The 19,799-nt window shown below is 45.8% G+C and overlaps 3 protein-coding genes across 8 annotated transcripts in view; 1 reads left to right on the top strand and 2 right to left on the bottom strand.

Annotated features, from left to right (window-relative positions):
* The window catches only part of LOC106593541 (regulator of G-protein signaling 22), a gene marked incomplete at its 3' end in the record, with an annotated part of 43,575 nt that extends 40,887 nt beyond the window's left edge, over positions 1-2,688 (bottom strand). Inside the window, 4 exon segments of the mRNA XM_045711610.1 lie at positions 235-414; positions 1,784-1,846; positions 2,074-2,102; positions 2,404-2,688. Of these exon segments, the coding sequence (XP_045567566.1) occupies positions 235-414; positions 1,784-1,846; positions 2,074-2,102; positions 2,404-2,425 (294 nt within the window).
* A 951-nt stretch (positions 2,689-3,639) lies between these two features.
* Positions 3,640-16,182, bottom strand: LOC106572889 (F-box only protein 43). 3 transcript variants are annotated; one of them, XM_045711600.1, is made up of 6 exons: positions 15,752-16,182; positions 14,091-15,166; positions 13,008-13,493; positions 11,127-11,229; positions 5,999-6,331; positions 3,640-4,198 (listed from the first exon to the last, which is right to left on the bottom strand). In XM_045711600.1, the coding sequence occupies exons 2-6, from the start codon at positions 14,915-14,917 to the stop codon at positions 3,950-3,952; spliced, it is 1,998 nt and encodes a 665-aa protein (XP_045567556.1). In that variant the 5' UTR covers positions 14,918-15,166; positions 15,752-16,182; the 3' UTR covers positions 3,640-3,949. The 3 variants fall into 3 exon arrangements, with proteins under 3 accessions (XP_045567556.1, XP_014002947.2, XP_045567557.1); XM_014147472.2 differs by having other exon boundaries at positions 6,143-6,331; XM_045711601.1 differs by lacking the exon at positions 15,752-16,182 and having other exon boundaries at positions 14,091-15,717.
* LOC106597426 (60S ribosomal protein L30) lies at positions 16,017-19,701 on the top strand. 4 transcript variants are annotated; one of them, XM_045711602.1, is made up of 5 exons: positions 16,033-16,152; positions 17,206-17,351; positions 18,410-18,529; positions 19,328-19,458; positions 19,586-19,701. In XM_045711602.1, exons 1-5 carry the CDS (start codon positions 16,132-16,134, stop codon positions 19,636-19,638), a joined length of 471 nt encoding a protein of 156 aa, XP_045567558.1. In that variant the 5' UTR covers positions 16,033-16,131; the 3' UTR covers positions 19,639-19,701. The 4 variants fall into 4 exon arrangements, with proteins under 4 accessions (XP_014044096.1, XP_045567558.1, XP_045567559.1 ...); XM_045711603.1 differs by lacking the exon at positions 16,033-16,152 and adding an exon at positions 16,206-16,445; XM_014188621.2 differs by lacking the exon at positions 18,410-18,529 and having other exon boundaries at positions 16,017-16,152.
* Positions 19,702-19,799: the final 98 nt, after the last annotated feature.

Below are 19,799 nucleotides of genomic sequence, written 5' to 3'. Positions count from 1 at the left end.
CCACTTGAATAAAAATGTTTTTTTTTAAAGTTTGATTAAAGTTTAGTTTGACTAAACTTATGAGGGCAATGTATTGGTTGGCAAATCAAAGTTAATTTGTCAATTGAACAGTATACAATAGGTGTAAAACATTACAGTGAAATACTAATTTAAAAGCCCCCCCCCCAAACACACATGGCAGTATTCAATATGAAGATGCCATAGTGTAAAAGGACCAGGAGAATGTGAACTGACCAGAACAGTGTAGTGGTTGTCCACCATGGGTCTAGCAGACAGCTCTGTTGGATCACTGAGAGGTTGTGATTGAAAGTACTGCAGGGCTGACCTGATCCTCCTAGACAGAGCCTCCTCTGACTCACTGACCACCTCAAACACACCGGTCACCTGGTTGTACTGTATACACTCAGGGAACGACTGGGCGGGAAAGGAAACCAGGACATTTGGGACATTATTTTCTCAGATTCTGACAGAATAGATAAAGAGAAAGTGTAGCCCGTCTAATTGGTAAATTATCTTAAATCTGATCAACCATTTGAAGGAAAGTGAAATTAAGCAAATCCACAATTTCAAACATCTTTGTGCTTTACAAAAGTTTTGGCATTCATCCACAGTGAAAATAAACATTTTGTTAGTGAATAAAGTAAATAATATGACAGGATGTTTACAGGTAGACTGAGGAAGTGATTAAAGAAGTGCCAGGATGTTTACAGGTAGACTGAGGAAGTGATTAAAGAAGTGCCAGGATGTTTACAGGTAGACTGAGGAAGTGATTAAAGAAGTGCCAGGATGTTTACAGGTAGACTGAGGAAGTGATTAAAGAAGTGCCAGGATGTTTACAGGTAGACTGAGGAAGTGATTAAAGAAGTGCCAGGATGTTTACAGGTAGACTGAGGAAGTGATTAAAGAAGTGCCAGGATGTTTACAGGTAGACTGAGGAAGTGATTAAAGAAGTGCCAGGATGTTTACAGGTAGACTGAGGAAGTGATTAAAGAAGTGCCAGGATGTTTACAGGTAGACTGAGGAAGTGATTAAAGAAGTGACAGGATGTTTACAGGTAGACTGAGGAAGTGATTAAAGAAGTGCCAGGATGTTTACAGGTAGACTGAGGAAGTGATTAAAGAAGTGCCAGGATGTTTACAGGTAGACTGAGGAAGTGATTAAAGAAGTGCCAGGATGTTTACAGGTAGACTGAGGAAGTGATTAAAGAAGTGCCAGGATGTTTACAGGTAGACTGAGGAAGTGATTAAAGAAGTGCCAGGATGTTTACAGGTAGACTGAGGAAGTGATTAAAGAAGTGCCAGGATGTTTACAGGTAGACTGAGGAAGTGATTAAAGAAGTGCCAGGATGTTTACAGGTAGACTGAGGAAGTGATTAAAGAAGTGCCAGGATGTTTACAGGTAGACTGAGGAAGTGATTAAAGAAGTGCCAGGATGTTTACAGGTAGACTGAGGAAGTGATTAAAGAAGTGCCAGGATGTTTACAGGTAGACTGAGGAAGTGATTAAAGAAGTGCCAGGATGTTTACAGGTAGACTGAGGAAGTGATTAAAGAAGTGCCAGGATGTTTACAGGTAGACTGAGGAAGTGATTAAAGAAGTGCCAGGATGTTTACAGGTAGACTGAGGAAGTGATTAAAGAAGTGCCAGGATGTTTACAGGTAGACTGAGGAAGTGATTAAAGAAGTGCCAGGATGTTTACAGGTAGACTGAGGAAGTGATTAAAGAAGTGCCAGGATGTTTACAGGTAGACTGAGGAAGTGATTAAAGAAGTGCCAGGATGTTTACAGGTAGACTGAGGAAGTGATTAAAGAAGTGCAGCAGAACATCTTCAGAAACCAGATGGTCCTCCTGTGGATATTGAACAGAAGACACCAGTTAGTTAGTATTCAATGTGTTGATATGGGGGGGGGGGACTGCAGAATTCACTTTAAATCCCTTAACAGGATCATAGAAGTCATATTAAAAGTTGTTCATATAACAGTATAATGTTCAGTAGTCCATAATGTGACAAGTTGAAACGTTTAGACAAAGGCATTCATTTAAAAAAAATATATTTTTATAAATAGGTTACTCACGAAATTATCGATGGTAAGGTAAGGTGGATCTATGGAAGAAAAACATTTCAAGACAACTGATGCCACCTTCAGATAAACTGGGAACTCGGAAATCTCCGACTTTTCCAAGCGTCCAAGACAACCGAAAAACTCAGGAAACGAGATCAAATCATAACGTCAGTGATCTTCAACTCACCGAACTCTACAAAAAGAGGTCCGAGTTACCGAATTGGATGACCGTTCAAAACGATTTTCCCCCAGTTCTTAGTTGTCGTGAACGCATTGAAGTTCCCAGTTGTGTTTTTAAAAACGTTGAGTTTTATTCAGCTGTTCCTGAATTCCCGGACTCACCTGTTGTAATCTTCCCCAACATTCTTCACTTTTATGTAGTTCAGTTGTCCTTAGTTGTAATTCAGCCAGAACCGTCAGCCAGGGGCTCTATGCCTGTCCTGAACACCTCTGACCTGCCGTCACCCAGACCGTTCAGTGTAATTACCGACAGACGGGTTGCTATGGAAGTCAACTCACATTGCAGAAGGGGAGCAGTACAAGTCGTGACGCTGAGGAAACATTATCTGGAGTGCCAGTTTATCCATTTTTCAAAAAAAAATTATTAAACGACTAAATATATTGCATTTTAATTCAGACTTCTCATAGTAAAGTAGAGATGATTAACTATAGCACGTTAATATACACAGCGACATGTATTCTATTCCAGAGAGGAATCAAGTGAATGACGTTAACCAGTAGAGGGCGCCATAACGACAGAAAACTATTCCGATACAGTGGCGTTTGCAAAACACTTTGTCAAATCAAATCAACGTTTATTTGTCATGTGCGCCGAATACAACAGGTGTAGACAGTGAAAAAAAAAAGGTATTAGGTGAACAAGACGTAGGTAAAGAAATAAAACAGTAAAAAGACAGGCTATATACAGTAGAGAGGCTACATACAGACACCGGTTAGTCAGGCTGATTGAGGTAGTATGTACATATGGTTAAAGTGACAATGCATATATGATAAACAGTGAGTAGCAGCAGTGTAAAAAGAGGGGTTGGGGGGGGCACACAAATGCAAATAGTCCAGGTAGCCATTTGGGGGCGTGCTCAGTCCTCCTTTTCCTGTAGTCCACAATCATCTCCTTAGTCTTGGTTACGTTGAGGGATAGGCTGTTATTCTGGCACCACCCGGCCAGGTCTCTGACCTCCTCCCTATAGGCTGTCTCGTCGTTGTCGGTGATCAGGCCTACCACTGTTGTGTCGTCAGCAAACTTAATGATGGTGTTGGAGTCGTGCCTGGCCATGCAGTCGTGGGTGAACAGGGAGTACAGGAGGGGACTGAGCACGCACCCCTGGGGAGCTCCAGTATTGAGGAACAGCGTGGCAGATGTGTTCCTAGCTACCCTCACCACCTGGGGGCGGCCCGTCAGGAAGTTCAGGATCCAGTTGCAGAGGGAGGTGTTTAGTCCCAGGATCCTTAGCTTAGCGATGAGCTTGGAGGGAACTATGGTATTGAACGCTGAGCTGAATTCAATTAATATTTGTCCTATGTCCTTGTTCACATGCCTATGAGACAACGTCAAATAAATATGTAAAAAGTACAACTTTATTAAAATAAATGTGTGTAAATGTAGACAATATACAGTAGTATACAGAAACATTCATATAAAACCCATGAAAATTCAGTTGGGAAGAGAGAGACAACATTCTTGTACGTCAATGAATTAGCTCGGGAGGAGCCCAGCATTCAGTAACCATTTCATCTCTGATCGATTCTACTGGCAGTGCTCCTCTCCGACCCATAATTAAAAACACATCCAAGCTAAACAAATTTAAAAAAAAAAGGGGAACAGGAAGTACAAATAATTACAAAAACAACTACACATAAAAAAACACATTCACAATCTCCTGACATTGCGTTTGCTCTGAGCGCTCCCGGGAAGAACGTCCTTCTTGCTGCGTCGTTTGGCCGACAGGCTGGCGCATTCTTTGGACCCGTGGAAGGCACAAAGGCAGCTGGTACAGAACTGGAAGCCGCAGTCGACGCTGCTACAAACACCCTCCATTTTCACAGAGTGACACCTAGCAGGGTGGCGGCATCGAGGGCAGGGCTTCAGACATTCGTCAGTGAAGAGGGTTTTGGCCACCTAGGAGGACGGAACACAATATAAACAGAGATTAGAGCTAGTGTCCTTGTCTACACGGAGGGATCCACAATACAACATTAGAGCTAGTGTCCTTGTCTACACGGAGGGATCCACAATACAACATTAGAGCTAGTGTCCTTGTCTACACGGAGGGATCCACAATACAACATTAGAGCTAGTGTCCTTGTCTACACGGAGGGATCCACAATACAACATTAGAGCTAGTGTCCTTGTCTACACGGAGGGATCCACAATACAACATTAGAGCTAGTGTCCTTGTCTACACGGAGGGATCCACAATACAACATTAGAGCTAGTGTCCTTGTCTACACGGAGGGATCCACAATACAACATTAGAGCTAGTGTCCTTGTCTACACGGAGGGATCCACAATACAACATTAGAGCTAGTGTCCTTGTCTACACGGAGGGATCCACAATACAACATTAGAGCTAGTGTCCTTGTCTACACGGAGGGATCCACAATACAACATTAGAGCTAGTGTCCTTGTCTACACGGAGGGATCCACAATACAACATTAGAGCTAGTGTCCTTGTCTACACGGAGGGATCCACAATACAACATTAGAGCTAGTGTCCTTGTCTACACGGAGGGATCCACAATACAACATTAGAGCTAGTGTCCTTGTCTACACGGAGGGATCCACAATACAACATTAGAGCTAGTGTCCTTGTCTACACGGAGGGATCCACAATACAACATTAGAGCTAGTGTCCTTGTCTACACGGAGGGATCCACAATACAACATTAGAGCTAGTGTCCTTGTCTACACGGAGGGATCCACAATACAACATTAGAGCTAGTGTCCTTGTCTACACGGAGGGATCCACAATACAACATTAGAGCTAGTGTCCTTGTCTACACGGAGGGATCCACAATACAACATTAGAGCTAGTGTCCTTGTCTACACGGAGGGATCCACAATACAACATTAGAGCTAGTGTCCTTGTCTACACGGAGGGATCCACAATACAACATTAGAGCTAGTGTCCTTGTCTACACGGAGGGATCCACAATACAACATTAGAGCTAGTGTCCTTGTCTACACGGAGGGATCCACAATACAACATTAGAGCTAGTGTCCTTGTCTACACGGAGGGATCCACAATACAACATTAGAGCTAGTGTCCTTGTCTACACGGAGGGATCCACAATACAACATTAGAGCTAGTGTCCTTGTCTACACGGAGGGATCCACAATACAACATTAGAGCTAGTGTCCTTGTCTACACGGAGGGATCCACAATACAACATTAGAGCTAGTGTCCTTGTCTACACGGAGGGAACCACAATACAACATTAGAGCTAGTGTCCTTGTCTACACGGAGGGAACCACAATACAACATTAGAGCTAGTGTCCTTGTCTACACGGAGGGATCCACAATACAACATTAGAGCTAGTGTCCTTGTCTACACGGAGGGATCCACAATACAACATTAGAGCTAGTGTCCTTGTCTACACGGAGGGATCCACAATACAACATTAGAGCTAGTGTCCTTGTCTACACGGAGGGATCCACAATACAACATTAGAGCTAGTGTCCTTGTCTACACGGAGGGATCCACATTTGGCTGATTTGATAAACTTACTGGGCTTCTGTTTGCTGGCCGGGGGTCCTGGACTGGGCCTGGACTCACCTGAATGAACAGGTTCTGTTTGCTGGCTGAGTTGTGCTGGTACTGGGGGTCCTGGACTGGGCCTGGACTCACCTGTATGAACAGGTCCTGTTTGCTGGCTGAGTTGTGCTGGACGGGGGTCCTGGACTGGGCCTGGACTCACCTGTATGAACAGGTCCTGTTTGCTGGCTGAGTTGTGCTGGTACTGGGGGTCCTGGACTGGGCCTGGACTCACCTGTATGAACAGGTCCTGTTTGCTGGCTGAGTTGTGCTGGTACTGGGGGTCCTGGACTGGGCCTGGACTCACCTGTATGAACAGGTTCTGTTTGCTGGCTGAGTTGTGCTGGACGGGGGTTAAAGTGGCCGTTCCTGACTGGGGGGTACCACGGATGCTGGTACTGGGGGTCCTGGACTGGGCCTGGACTGACTTCAGGACAGACCGGCTCAGCAGGGTCAACCTGGTCTCTGCATCAGGGACGTGGACTGCACTGCCAAGCTGCACACACACACACAGGAAATGAACAGTGTTGGTGAAAGTAGCCCTGTAGTAAATATATAATGAAAATCTGACTGGAGCGATATTCATAAAGTGTCTCAGTAGGAGTGGTGATCTAGGATCAGTTTGTCCTTTTAGACCCTACTGGCTAAGACTACACGGACCTGATCCTAGACCCTACTGGCTAAGACTACACGGACCTGATCCTAGACCCTACATGGACCTGATCCTAGACCCTACATGGACCTGATCCTAGACCCTAATGACTAAGACTACACGGACCTGATCCTAGACCCTACTGGCTAAGACTACACGGACCTGATCCTAGACCCTACTGGCTAAGACTACATGGACCTGATCCTAGACCCTACTGGCTACACGGACCTGATCCTAGACACTACACGGACCTGATCCTAGACCCTACTGGCTACACGGACCTGATCCTAGACCCTAACGACTACCTGATCCTAGACCCTAACGACTACCTGATCCTAGACCCTAACGACTACGCGGACCTGATCCTAGACCCTAACGACTACGCGGACCTGATCCTAGACCCTAACGACTACGCGGACCTGATCCTAGACCCTAACGACTACGCGGACCTGATCCTAGACCCTAACGACTACGCGGACCTGATCCTAGACCCTAACGACTACGCGGACCTGATCCTAGACCCTAACGACTACGCGGACCTGATCCTAGACCCTAACGACTACGCGGACCTGATCCTAGACCCTAACGACTACGCGGACCTGATCCTAGACCCTAACGACTACGCGGACCTGATCCTAGACCCTAACGACTACGCGGACCTGATCCTAGACCCTAACGACTACGCGGACCTGATCCTAGACCCTAACGACTACGCGGACCTGATCCTAGACCCTAACGACTACGCGGACCTGATCCTAGACCCTAACGACTACGCGGACCTGATCCTAGACCCTAACGACTACACGGACCTGATCCTAGACCCTAACGACTACGCGGACCTGATCCTAGACCCTAACGACTACGCGGACCTGATCCTAGACCCTAACGACTACGTGAACCTGATCCTAATGAATCAGACTACATGCTATGCAATCTGGTTTCAGAGCTGGTCATGGGTGCACCTCAGCCACGCTCAAGGTCCTAAACGATATCGTAACCGCCATCGATAAGAAACTGTGCTGCCGTACTTATTGACCTGGCCAAGGCTTTCGGCTCTGTCAATCACCACATCCTCATCGGCAGACTCGATAGCCTTGGTTTCTCAAATGACTGCCTCGCCTGGTTCACCAACTACTTCTCTGATAGAGTTCAATGTGTCAAATTGGAGGGCCTGTTGTCCGGGCCTCTGGCAGTCTCTATGGGGGTACCACAGGGTTCAATTCTTGGGCCAACTCTTTTCTCAGTATACATCAATGATGTCGCTCTTGCTGCTGGTGAGACTCTGATCCATCTCTACGCAGGCGACACCATTCTGTATACATCTGGCTCTTCTTTGGACACTTAACAACCCTCCAGACGAGCTTCAATGCCATACAACTCTCCTTCCGTGGCCTTCAACTGCTCTTAAATACAAGTAAAACTAAATGCATGCTCTTCAACCGATCGCTGCCTGCACCTGCCCGCCTGTCCAGCATCACTACTCTGGACGGTTCTGACTTAGAATTTGTGGACAACTACAAATACCTAGGTGTCTGGTTAGACTGTAAACTCTCCTTCCAGACTCACATCAAACATCTCCAATCCAAAGTTAAATCTATAATTGGCTTCCTATTTCGCAAGAAAGCATCCTTCACTCATGCTGCCAAACATACCCTCGTAAAACTGACCATCCTACCGATCCTCGACGATGTCATTTAAAAAATAGCCTCCAATACCCTACTCAATAAACTGGATGCAGTCTATCACAGTGCCATCCGTTTTGTCACCAAAGCCCCATTTACTACCCACCACTGTGACCTGTACGCTCTCGTTGGCTGGCCTTCGCTTCATACTCGTCGCCAAACCCACTGGCTCCAGGTCATCTACAAGACCCTGCTAGGTAAAGTCCCGCCTTATCTCCGCTCACTGGTCACCATAGCAGCACCCACCTGTAGCACGCGCTCCATGCAGGTATATCTCTCTGGTTACCCCCAAAGCCAATTCCTCCTTTGGCCGTCTCTCCTTCCAGTTCTCTGCTGGCTACACGGACCTGACCCTAGACCCTACTGACTACACGGACCTGACCCTAGACCCTACTGACTACACGGACCTGATCCTAGACCCTACTGACTACACGGACCTGACCCTAGACCCTACTGACTACACGGACCTGATCCTAGACCCTACTGGCTACACGGACCTGACCCTAGACCCTACTGACTAAGACTCCATGGACCTGACCCTAGACCCTACACGGACCTGACCCTAGACCCTACTGACTACACGGACCTGACCCTAGACCCTACTGACTACACGGACCTGACCCTAGACCCTACTGACTACACGGACCTGATCCTAGACCCTACTGGCTACACGGACCTGATCCTAGACCCTACTGGCTACATGGACCTGATCCTAGACCCTACTGACTAAGACTACATGGACCTGATCCTAGACCCTACTGACTAAGACTACATGGAACTGATCCTAGACCCTACATGGACCTGATCCTAGACCCTACTGGCTACATGGACCTGATCCTGGACCCTACTGGCTACACGGACCTGATCCTAGACCCTACTGGCTACATGGACCTGATCCTAGACCCTACATGGACCTGATCCTAGACCCTACTGGCTACATGGACCCGATCCTAGACCCTACTGGCTAAGACTACATGGACCTGATCCTAGACCCTACATGGACCTGATCCTAGACCCTACTGGCTACACGGACCTGATCCTAGACCCGACTGGCTACATGGACCTGATCCTAGAACCTACTGACTACATGGACCTGACCCTAATGACTACACAGACCTGATCCTAGACCCTACTGGCTACATGGACCTGATCCTAGACCCTACTGACTAAGACTCCATGGACCTGACCCTAGACCCTACACGGACCTGACCCTAGACCCTACTGACTACACGGACCTGACCCTAGACCCTACTGACTACACGGACCTGACCCTAGACCCTACTGACTACACGGACCTGACCCTAGACTCTACTGGCTACATGGACCTGATCCTAGACTCTACTGGCTACATGGACCTGATCCTAGACTCTACTGGCTACATGGACCTGATCCTAGACCCTACTGGCTACACGGACCTGATCCTAGACCCTACTGGCTACATGGACCTGATCCTAGACCCTACTGACTAAGACTACATGGACCTGATCCTAGACCCTACTGACTAAGACTACATGGAACTGATCCTAGACCCTACATGGACCTGATCCTAGACCCTACTGGCTACATGGACCTGATCCTGGACCCTACTGGCTACACGGACCTGATCCTAGACCCTACTGGCTACATGGACCTGATCCTAGACCCTACATGGACCTGATCCTAGACCCTACTGGCTACATGGACCCGATCCTAGACCCTACTGGCTAAGACTACATGGACCTGATCCTAGACCCTACATGGACCTGATCCTAGACCCTACTGGCTACACGGACCTGATCCTAGACCCGACTGGCTACATGGACCTGATCCTAGAACCTACTGACTACATGGACCTGACCCTAATGACTACACAGACCTGATCCTAGACCCTACTGGCTACATGGACCTGATCCTAGACCCTACTGACTAAGACTACATGGAACTGATCCTAGACCCTACATGGACCTGATCCTAGACCCTACTGGCTACATGGACCTGATCCTAGACCCTACTGACTAAGACTACATGGACCTGATTCTAGACCCTACATGGACCTGATCCTAGACCCTACATGGACCTGATCCTAGACCCTACTGGCTACATGGACCTGATCCTAGACCCTACTGACTACATGGACCTGATCCTAGACCCTACTGACTAAGACTACATGGACCTGATCCTAGACCCTACACGGACCTGATCCTAGACCCTACTGACTACACGGACCTGATCCTAGACCCTACTGGCTACATGGACCTGATCCTAGACCCTACTGACTAAGACTACATGGAACTGATCCTAGACCCTACATGGACCTGATCCTAGACCCTACTGGCTACATGGACCTGATCCTAGACCCTACTGACTAAGACTACATGGACCTGATTCTAGACCCTACATGGACCTGATCCTAGACCCTACATGGACCTGATCCTAGACCCTACTGGCTACATGGACCTGATCCTAGACCCTACTGACTACATGGACCTGATCCTAGACCCTACTGACTAAGACTACATGGACCTGATCCTAGACCCTACACGGACCTGATCCTAGACCCTACTGACTACACGGACCTGATCCTAGACCCTACTGACTACACGGACCTGATCCTAGACCCTACTGACTACATGGACCTGATCCTAGACCCTAATGACTAAGACTACATGGACCTGATCCTAGACCCTACTGACTACATGGACCTGATCCTAGACCCTAATGACTACATGGACCTGATCCTAGACCCTAATGACTACATGGACCTGATCCTAATGAACAAGACTACATGGACAGATGGGACCTGATCCTAATGAATAAAACTACATGGACCTGATCCTAGATCCTAATGAACAAGACTACACGGACAGATGGGGCCTGATCCTAGTTCAGGCACTCCCACTGTGACACTAATAATACGGGCCCAGACATAGCGCTTCTCTATATCAATGCTGAAACACGGTTACAGGCGACAACCTCACCTCCAGAGCTGCCTTGACGTCCTTCAGGTAGTCTCTCCTCCTGCGGCTGGACATCTTGTTCTGAACTATGATCTCATTCCAGCTATGGGACACCTGACCAACCCTGTAGACCAGCAGAACACACGCAACAATGTCATGACAATGATGTGTTATATAATGTTCTAGCAAGCGTTTTGATTACATATTTATTTATTTTATTTCACCTTTATTTAACCAGGTAGGCAAGTTGAGAACAAGTTCTCATTTACAATTGCGACCTGGCCAAGATAAAGCAAAGCAGTTCGACAACATACAAAAACACAGAGTTACACATGGAGTAAAACAACATACAATCAATGATACAGTAGAAAAATAAGTCTATATACAATGTGAGCAAATGAGGTGAGATAAGGGAGGTAAAGGCAATAAAATGCCATGGTGGCAAAGTAAATAAAGTATAGCAAGAAAAACACTGGAATGGTAGATTTGTAGTTTGAAGAAAGTTCAGAGATAAAATATAAATAATATGGTGCAAAGGAGCAAAATAAATAAAATAAATACAGTAGGGGAAGAGGTAGTAGTTTGGGCTAAATTATAGATGGGCTATGTACAGGTGCAGTGATCTGTGAGCTGCTCTGATAGCTGGTGCTTAAAGCTAGTGAGGGAGATAAGTGTTTCCATATGTCACACACACGTCAGTAAATCTGTATCACACTGCCTTCAGAAAGTATTCATAGACCCCTGGACTTATTCCACATTTTTGTTGTGTTACAGCCTGAATTCAAAATGTATTGTTTCCTCACCCATTTGCACACAATAACCCCCTCAACAAAATGACAAAGTGAAAACATGTTTTCAAATCTGTCCACATTTTATAAAAATGAAATACAGAAATCTTATTTACTTAAGTATTCAGACCCCTTTGTTTTATGACACTCCAAATTGAGCTCAGGTTGCATCAGATTTTCCGTAGATCATCCGTGAGACGTCGCTACAACTTGATTGGAGTCCACCTGTATCCAATTCAATGGTTTGGACATGATTTAGAGAGAAACACACCTGTCTATATAAGGTCCCAGGGTTGACCGGTTATATCAGAGCAGGAACTATACCATGAAGTCCAAGGAACTGTCTGTAGAGAGCCGTGATGAGCCATATATCTGGGGAAAGGGTATAAAACAATTTGAGTGTTGAAAGTTTACAAGAGTACAGTCCCGTGTAGCTCTGTTGGTAGAGCATGGTGTTCGCAACGCCAGGGTTGTGGGTTCTATTCCCACGGGGGACCAGTACGGAGATTTTTTTTTTTTTTGAAACGTATGCATTCACTACTGTAAGTCGCTCTGGATAAGAGCGTCTGCTAAATGACTAAAATGTAAAATGTACAGTGGTCTCCGTCATTAGGAAATTGAAAAATACGGAACTACCTAGACTCTGTCTAGAGCTGGCCGTCCGAACAAACTGAGCAACCGGACAAGAAGTCACCATGAACCCCTTGGCTGAGATGGAAGAGAACCTTCTAGAAGGACAACAGTCTCTACAGTACTTCACCAATCTGGGCTTTATGGGAGAGAACGGACAGATGGAAACAAGGAATAAAAATCCAGATGTGCAAAGCTGACAGACATACCCAAGACGAGACTCAAAAGCTGTATCCGCCGCGAGAGTTGCTTCTACAAAGTATCGACTCAGAGGAGTGTGAATACATATGTAAATGAGATATCTGTATTTAAAATTTTCTATAAATTTGCTACAATTTCTAAAAACATGTTTTCACTGGTCATTATGGTGTATTGTGAGAGAGAGAAAAAAAAAAATCAATTTAGAATTCAGGCTGTAACAACAAAATGTGGAATAAGTCAAGGGGTATGAATACTTTCTGGAGGTAGTGTATAAAACCCTCACCTATAGACATCTTCAGAGGACAGCTGATTGAGGATCTTAGCCAGGATGTGTCTGAGATTCTTCTTCTTTAGCTCAGTAAAGATGTCTACCTTCCCCAGGCCCATCTTCCTGCCGATCAGCCCAGCCAGGGGCATGTCGGTCCTGAAGGTCTCCTTCTCAGAGACCCTCAGCAGTTCCTCCAGACTGGTGTGCTCCAGCAACATCCTGGATGTCCTCTGGGACATGGCCTGGACCATCTGTAGGGCCGGCGTGAAGGACAGGTCCTCTAGCTTAGCAGTGGTTGTTTTCGGCGGCGTCACATCCAGGAAGACGTCACTGTCGTCATCCTCTTTGAAGATGCCGCGCTCCAGATGTCCCTGGGATATCAGGTTCTTCTCTCTGCGATGAGCTCTGTGGGCTGCCAGGTTCCTCACGTCCCGGTCCCCCTCAGACTGGGAACCCCCCTCTCGGAGAGTGGAGAGGCGACGCTGGCGTTCCAGTCTGGACCTGATGATCATTTATTTTTATTTTTTAAACTTCATAAATAACTTTACAAAAAGAAAAACCTGGAAGTGTAACAGTCTAGCTTCCGTCCCTCTCCTCGCCCCAACCTGGGCTCGAACCAGGGACCCTCTGCACACATCGACAACAGTCACCCTCGAAGCATCGTTAGCATCGTTACCCATCGCTCCACAAAAAGCCGCGGCCCTTGCAGAGCAAGGGGAACAACTACTTCAAGGTCTCATAGCGAGTGACGTCACCGATTGAAACGCTATTAGCGCGCACCACCGCTAACTAGCTAGCCATTTCACATCGGTTACAGAAACAAGCAACAAACTGAATTACACCAAGTACAACTAAAATGATTAAATATTACAATAATTAGCTACAAAACGCCATAAATATACAACACTGAAACGTTCTAAGGCAATGTTTCTCAACTCCAGTCCTTGAGTACCCCCCCAACAGCACACATTTGTGTGTGTGTGTGTGTGTATATATATATACATATACATACACACACACTGTTGAGGGTACAAGGATTGGCGATGACAAACACTGTTCTAGGTCGTTCAATGGAAGTCAAAAAGCTATGGAGCCTACCTCCTCTTCATCTCAGCCAGCCTGCTGGGGGTCTCCTTGCACCTGGAGCTACCTGATGACGACAGCAGCATCTCCTGGAAGGAACCATCATTGTCTAGCGTGGAGTCCTGGGATTTATCCAGAGCCAAGGAGCTGAAGCCGCTGTCCTCAGACACAGAGCGGTCATAGTGTTTATGAGTAGGGGTGGAGGAGGGGGTGTCAAAGTGGTATTTAGGAGTAGGGGTGCTCAGGATACTCAGGCTGTCTGAGAGGTCAGCCGCTACGCTGTTGTTGACTGGAGTCTGGAAATTGTCTTTCACCGAGGGTGTTATTCTGTTACAGTGTGGGGTTTCCAGCATATCAGTGGTAGAGAGGTCTGAGAGGACACTGCTCTCTCCCAGGTCTGCATCTGAGAGCGACGTAGCAAACGCCTTTCTCTCAAAGAGAGTGACGTTGGTCATGTTGCATTTACCATCTTCAAGTGTTGAGGTTTTTACAAGAGAGAAGAGGAGGCGCAGTTTCCTGCCGGAGAGAAGCACATCTTCTGGTTTTAAAGTGCTTGTAGCCAAAGCTCCAATAGTAAAGGTATCTGGTGAGTCAAAGACCACATTTGAGCAGTGTTCAGTTCTCCCATTCGCTGACGAGTCTGTCCTTTTAGTGCATGGTGTTTCTGTATCGTCTGTAGTTTTACCCTCGGTGGCAGATTTAGACATAAGGAGACGCCGTCTCAGCAACGGCTCTCTCCTGGATACTTTAGGAGTTTCACACCAGCCGTTCTTCAGAATGTCTCTCTGTGGACTTCTGACGCCCTCTTTTGTCTGTTCTTGCTGGGTGACAGAGGTTCGCATTTCTGTGAAACGTTCTCTTTAGGCGTTTCATGAAAACCGTCTGAAGAACAACACCGTGAGAGGTTAAAATCGTCTCCGAACTCAATTTTAGAGCTGTAACCACTGTCCAGGTATCCACTGTCTTGACAAGCTCCATATTGCTGGTCTTTGTGGAAATTGACATCTGGTCTGAGACACTGCTCCATACTCCCTTTCAGATGTAGAAACACAAATATTCACCAGGTGACTGGTCTGGTGTTTCAAACTGATCTGTGAGAGGACATAGAAAAACAATGCAGTTAGACAAAAACAAAGTGTTAAGCCACTTTTGTTGTAAGCTAGTTTGCTAACGTTAACCCTAAGTTAATGTAGCTAGCTAGCTAGCTAAAATTAGACAATTGGACAAACATGTAACGTGTACTCAATTCTGGAAAATACAAATATATCTATCTAGCTGACTATATCTAAAAAAAAACAATAAAAAAAAAAAAGAAGTGGTCAATAGCTAACAGGTTATGAGAGTAGCGACTTTCCAAGTGGATAAAACAAAAACAACCAGAAGCTAACTATCGTCGACAGTGACAACAAATCCATCGTTGCTATGCTGTCGTGAGCCGTTGATAAACGGCGTTTAAATCCCCTCGCTCGGGGTTTAAAATGTTCCGTCTAGATATCTCCATGGCTACCATTCACCCGCTCAAAACTACACAGCGACCGCCAAAAAAAAACCTGGACTGAGTCCGGGTCCACTGGCTCCCCTCTGTCCCCAGAGAGACCCATTAGCCCGCTAGCTAGCTAGCTACCGTTACTTACCTAGCTATTGTTTCAGAAAGACACTTAGTGTTGTTTACTTACTTCAGAGCCAAAAGGAAAACCTCAAATGTAGCTAGAAATGTCGGACATTCATTCCAAAGAGGTGTACCGTATACCGGCCCGTCTCCTAGTCCTCGTAATGAACTGAGATGTACCGTATACCTGCCCGTCTCCTCGTCCTCGTAATGAACGGTGTGTGTTTGTTTAGGACTGAGATGTTTTCAAATCTGGTGCCAGTCTGCTGCATATCTCATTCCACTTCTCGCGATGATTAGTTTTCCAAACACACGCACTGTAGTCTGGGAGTTGTGGTCCTTCTTTCATTCAACTCCCTGACAGTGTAGGGTGCTGTGCGTTTAACGAAACTCTCCGGTTCATGTCAACGCAAGATTGTAATCACTAGTAACATCTAAACTGCAGACATGGTGGCCACTAAGAAAACTGTGAGTTTGCGATTGGAGAAAAAAAAATCGTTCATTTATAGAAATGTTTGTGCACATCCTTAAACTTAATCGGTGATGGGTAAATGTTATTTTCAAATCGTTCATTTATACCAGTGTGAGTGACCAAGCAGGGTGCGCTTCTCGTTAGCGAAGGAACTTTAGGGTTACGAGTGTCTTTACGGTGCATCTTTCCTAGTTCGGTAGATGTATCATGCGTTTTCCCAAAAACACCACGACAACGTTCGGTAGGTGCGTCGTTAAGGCATGTGTAATAAAGGCAGCGCTCATCTCGGGTAAGCTTTCTCCATTCATATACATTTGACCAAATAGTAAAATGAAACCCCATTGAATTAACATTAAATTGACTTAGATATCATTGAAATATGTAGGCCTGTGTAGCATATACCGTATGCAGCCTATTCACCTTTAATGCAGTCATCGCGGTTTTCATTTAAGCATATTTCCTTCCCTTGTTTGTAACAATTATAAAAACATTGGCAACTTCTATGATTCTATGTTTAGCGAGATCTTCTGTGTATGAAGTGACGCAGTGGGGTGGGGGGGAACGCAGGTAACGACGCATTTAGCTGTTCTACGTGTGGTCTGCGGCAGTCGATAAATAACTCGCGTTTAAGTACAACTTTAGTAGTGCTGATTTTTTTGGAAACGGCTCGGAGATTTAACATTGCTCCTACGAAGGTTCTAACGATGAACTTAGTCGTAAGATGCTTTTGTGAAACCGGGCCCTCGCCTGGTCTGGTTCATATTGACATGATGCGTGGACTGCCTTGTGTTCTGTCATTTTTTTTAAATTGAACCTTTATTTAACTATGTCAATTAAGAACAAATTCTTATTTACAAAGACGGCATAACCCGAACGAAGTTGGGCCAATTGTGCGCCGCCCTATGGGACTCCCCAATCTCGGCAGGTTGTGATACAGCCTGGAATCGAACCAGGGTCTGTAGTGACTCCTCTAGCACCGAGACGCTGCGCCACTCGGGGTGATCCTATTTATACAGTCGTGGTCTCGTCTAATCAGTTTGTCTCCCCAGAAAAAGTCCCTGGAGTCCATCAACTCTCGGCTTCAGCTGGTGATGAAGAGCGGTAAATACGTACTGGGCTACAAACAGACTCAGAGGATGATCCGCCAGGGCAAAGCCAAGCTGGTCATCCTGGCCAACAACACACCTGCCCTCAGGTAAATACACGGAACGAAAACAATATAAACGCAACATGTGAAGTGTTGTTTCTCATGACATGAAGTGAAATAAGACCGTCCAGATAGTTTCCATACGCACAAAAAAAAAGCTTTTTCACATTGTGTTCACTTTTTAAAAAATGTTTTAAACCCTGTTGTGAGCATTTTGCTTTCGCTAAAGATAATCTATTCACCTGACAGGTGTGGCATATCAAGAAGCTGATTAAACAACATGATCATTACATAGGTGCACCTTGTGCTAGGGGGGGACAATAAAAGGCCACTCTATAAAATGTGCAGTTTTGTCACAAAGCCACAGATGTTTTGATTGGAGCATGCAATTGGCATGCTGACCGCGGGAATGTCCACAGAGCTGTTGCCAGAGAAGTACGTCCAATTTGACCATGTGTAACCACGCCAACCCAGGACGTCCACATCCAGCTTCTTCACCTGCGGGGGGGGTCGTCTGAGCCCAATCACCCAGACAGCTGATTAAACTGTGGGTTTTGCACAAATGGAAGAATTTCTACACAAACTGTCAGAAACCGTCTCAGGGGAAGTTCATCTAAGTTCCGTGCTCGTCGTCCTCACCAGAGTTCTTTACCTGAATGCAGTTTGGCGTCGTAAACCCGACTTCGGTGGGCAAATGGTCACCTTCGATGGCCAATGACACGCTGAAGAAGTGCGCGCTTCACGGATGAATCCCAGTTTCAACTGTACCCGGTGCATTTGGCGTTGTGTGGTCGAGCGGGTTTGCTAATGTCAACGTTGTGAACAGACTGCCTCGTGGGGGAGGTGGGGTTCTAGTATGGGCAGGCACAAAGCTACGGACAACAAACACGATAGCAATCTGATTACACAGAGATACTGTGATGAGATCCTGAGGCTCTATTGTTTCAGCATGATGATGAATGGCCCCATGTCGCAAGAAATCTGTACACAATTCCTGGAAGCTGGAAATGTCTCAGTTCTTCGATGGTCTGCATACTCTCCAGACATGTCACCCATTTTAAGCATGTTTGGGATGCTCTGAATGGAAGTGTACGACTGTGTTCCAGTTCCCGCCAATATCTAGCTACTTTGGCACAGCCATTGAAGGAGGAGTGGGACCAACATTCCACAGGCCACAATCAACAGCCTGATCAGCTCTATGTGAAGGAGATGTCGCCCTGCATGAGGTAAATAGTGGTCACACCAGATACTGACTGGTTCTTATCCACGCCCCTACCTTTTTTGTTAAGGTGTCTGTGACCAACAGATTCATAATCTCTGTATTCACAGTTGTGTGAAATCTATAGATTAGAGCCTAATGAATTTATTTCAACTGACTGATTATTTGAATTGGGTGTGCTACTACTTGGCTGGTACAGAAGCCTCTTTCCCTCAGGGAAGGTTATGCAGTCCTGCTCAGCACCGATATTGTACTACAGTGAATCCACTCTAAAAGTGATTTGAACTCAGCACCGATATTGTACTACAGTGAATCCACTCTAAAAGTGATTTGAACTCAGCACCGATATTGTACTACAGTGAATCCACTCTAAAAGTGATTTGAACTCAGCACCGATATTGTACTACAGTGAATCCACTCTAAAAGTGATATGAACTCAGCACCGATATTGTACTACAGTGAATCCACCCTAAAAGTGATTTGAACTCAGCACCGATATTGTACTACAGTGAATCCACTCTAAAAGTGATAGGAACTCAGCACCGATATTGTACTACAGTGAATCCACTCTAAAAGTGATTTGAACTCAGCACCGATGTTGTACTACAGTGAATCCACTCTAAAAGTGATTTGAACTCAGCACCGATATTGTACTACAGTGAATCCACTCTAAAAGTGATTTGAACTCAGCACCGATATTGTACTACAGTGAATCCACTCTAAAAGTGATTTGAACTCAGCACCAATGTTGTACTACAGTGAATCCACCCTAAAAGTGATTTGAACTCTTCCCTTCTCCCTGTAGGAAATCAGAGATAGAGTACTATGCTATGCTGGCTAAGACTGGGGTCCACCACTACAGTGGGAACAACATAGAGCTTGGCACAGCCTGTGGAAAGTACTTCAGAGTCTGTACACTGGCCATCATTGACCCTGGTGAGGTTTTCTTCATGATAAACGGGACAAATGTGAAATGTTGTCACATGTCGTGTGTGTAAACTGTTATTCTTTCACGACCGGTTTATAGAATGTAACTTGTAATTATTTTGTAAATCGTCCACAGGGGATTCAGACATCATCAGGAGTATGCCTGATCAGCCACAGGGGGAGAAGTAGTCTGGCTGAGTCACTTCTTTCTCTGTAGATGTGTTTTTGTTAAATAAATCGACTTCAAGATCACCGAGTTTGTTTTGTCATATGTTTTTAGTATTTGCCATGTAATTGTAGTACAATGGAAGAAATTGTGGAAGAGACTAAGAAATGTGGGCACTTGTTAG

The sequence above is a fragment of the Salmo salar genome, unplaced genomic scaffold (genome assembly GCF_905237065.1).
Source record: "Salmo salar unplaced genomic scaffold, Ssal_v3.1, whole genome shotgun sequence".
NCBI lineage: Eukaryota > Metazoa > Chordata > Actinopteri > Salmoniformes > Salmonidae > Salmo > Salmo salar.
Note: the sequence above shows the minus strand (reverse complement) of the source record. Positions and strands in the feature narration are given on the sequence as shown.

What these genes read in the sequence shown, in the direction of transcription:
- LOC106572889 (XM_045711600.1), bottom strand. Translation starts at nt 14,917, where the DNA reads ATGCGAACCTCTGTCACCCAGCAAGAACAGACAAAAGAGGGCGTCAGA. An exon ending in CTGGCTGAGATGAAGAGGAG is followed by an intron (nt 13,494 to 14,090) that starts GTAGGCTCCATA and finishes AATGATCATCAG; the next exon opens with GTCCAGACTGGAACGCCAGC. An exon ending in AACAGGACCTGTTCATACAG is followed by an intron (nt 4,199 to 5,998) that starts GTGAGTCCAGGC and finishes CCGTCCTCCTAG; the next exon opens with GTGGCCAAAACCCTCTTCAC.
- LOC106597426 (XM_045711602.1), top strand. Translation starts at nt 16,132, where the DNA reads ATGGTGGCCACTAAGAAAACT. An exon ending in AACAACACACCTGCCCTCAG is followed by an intron (nt 17,352 to 18,409) that starts GTAAATACACGG and finishes ACTGTGTTCCAG; the next exon opens with TTCCCGCCAATATCTAGCTA. An exon ending in GAGATGTCGCCCTGCATGAG is followed by an intron (nt 18,530 to 19,327) that starts GTAAATAGTGGT and finishes TTCTCCCTGTAG; the next exon opens with GAAATCAGAGATAGAGTACT.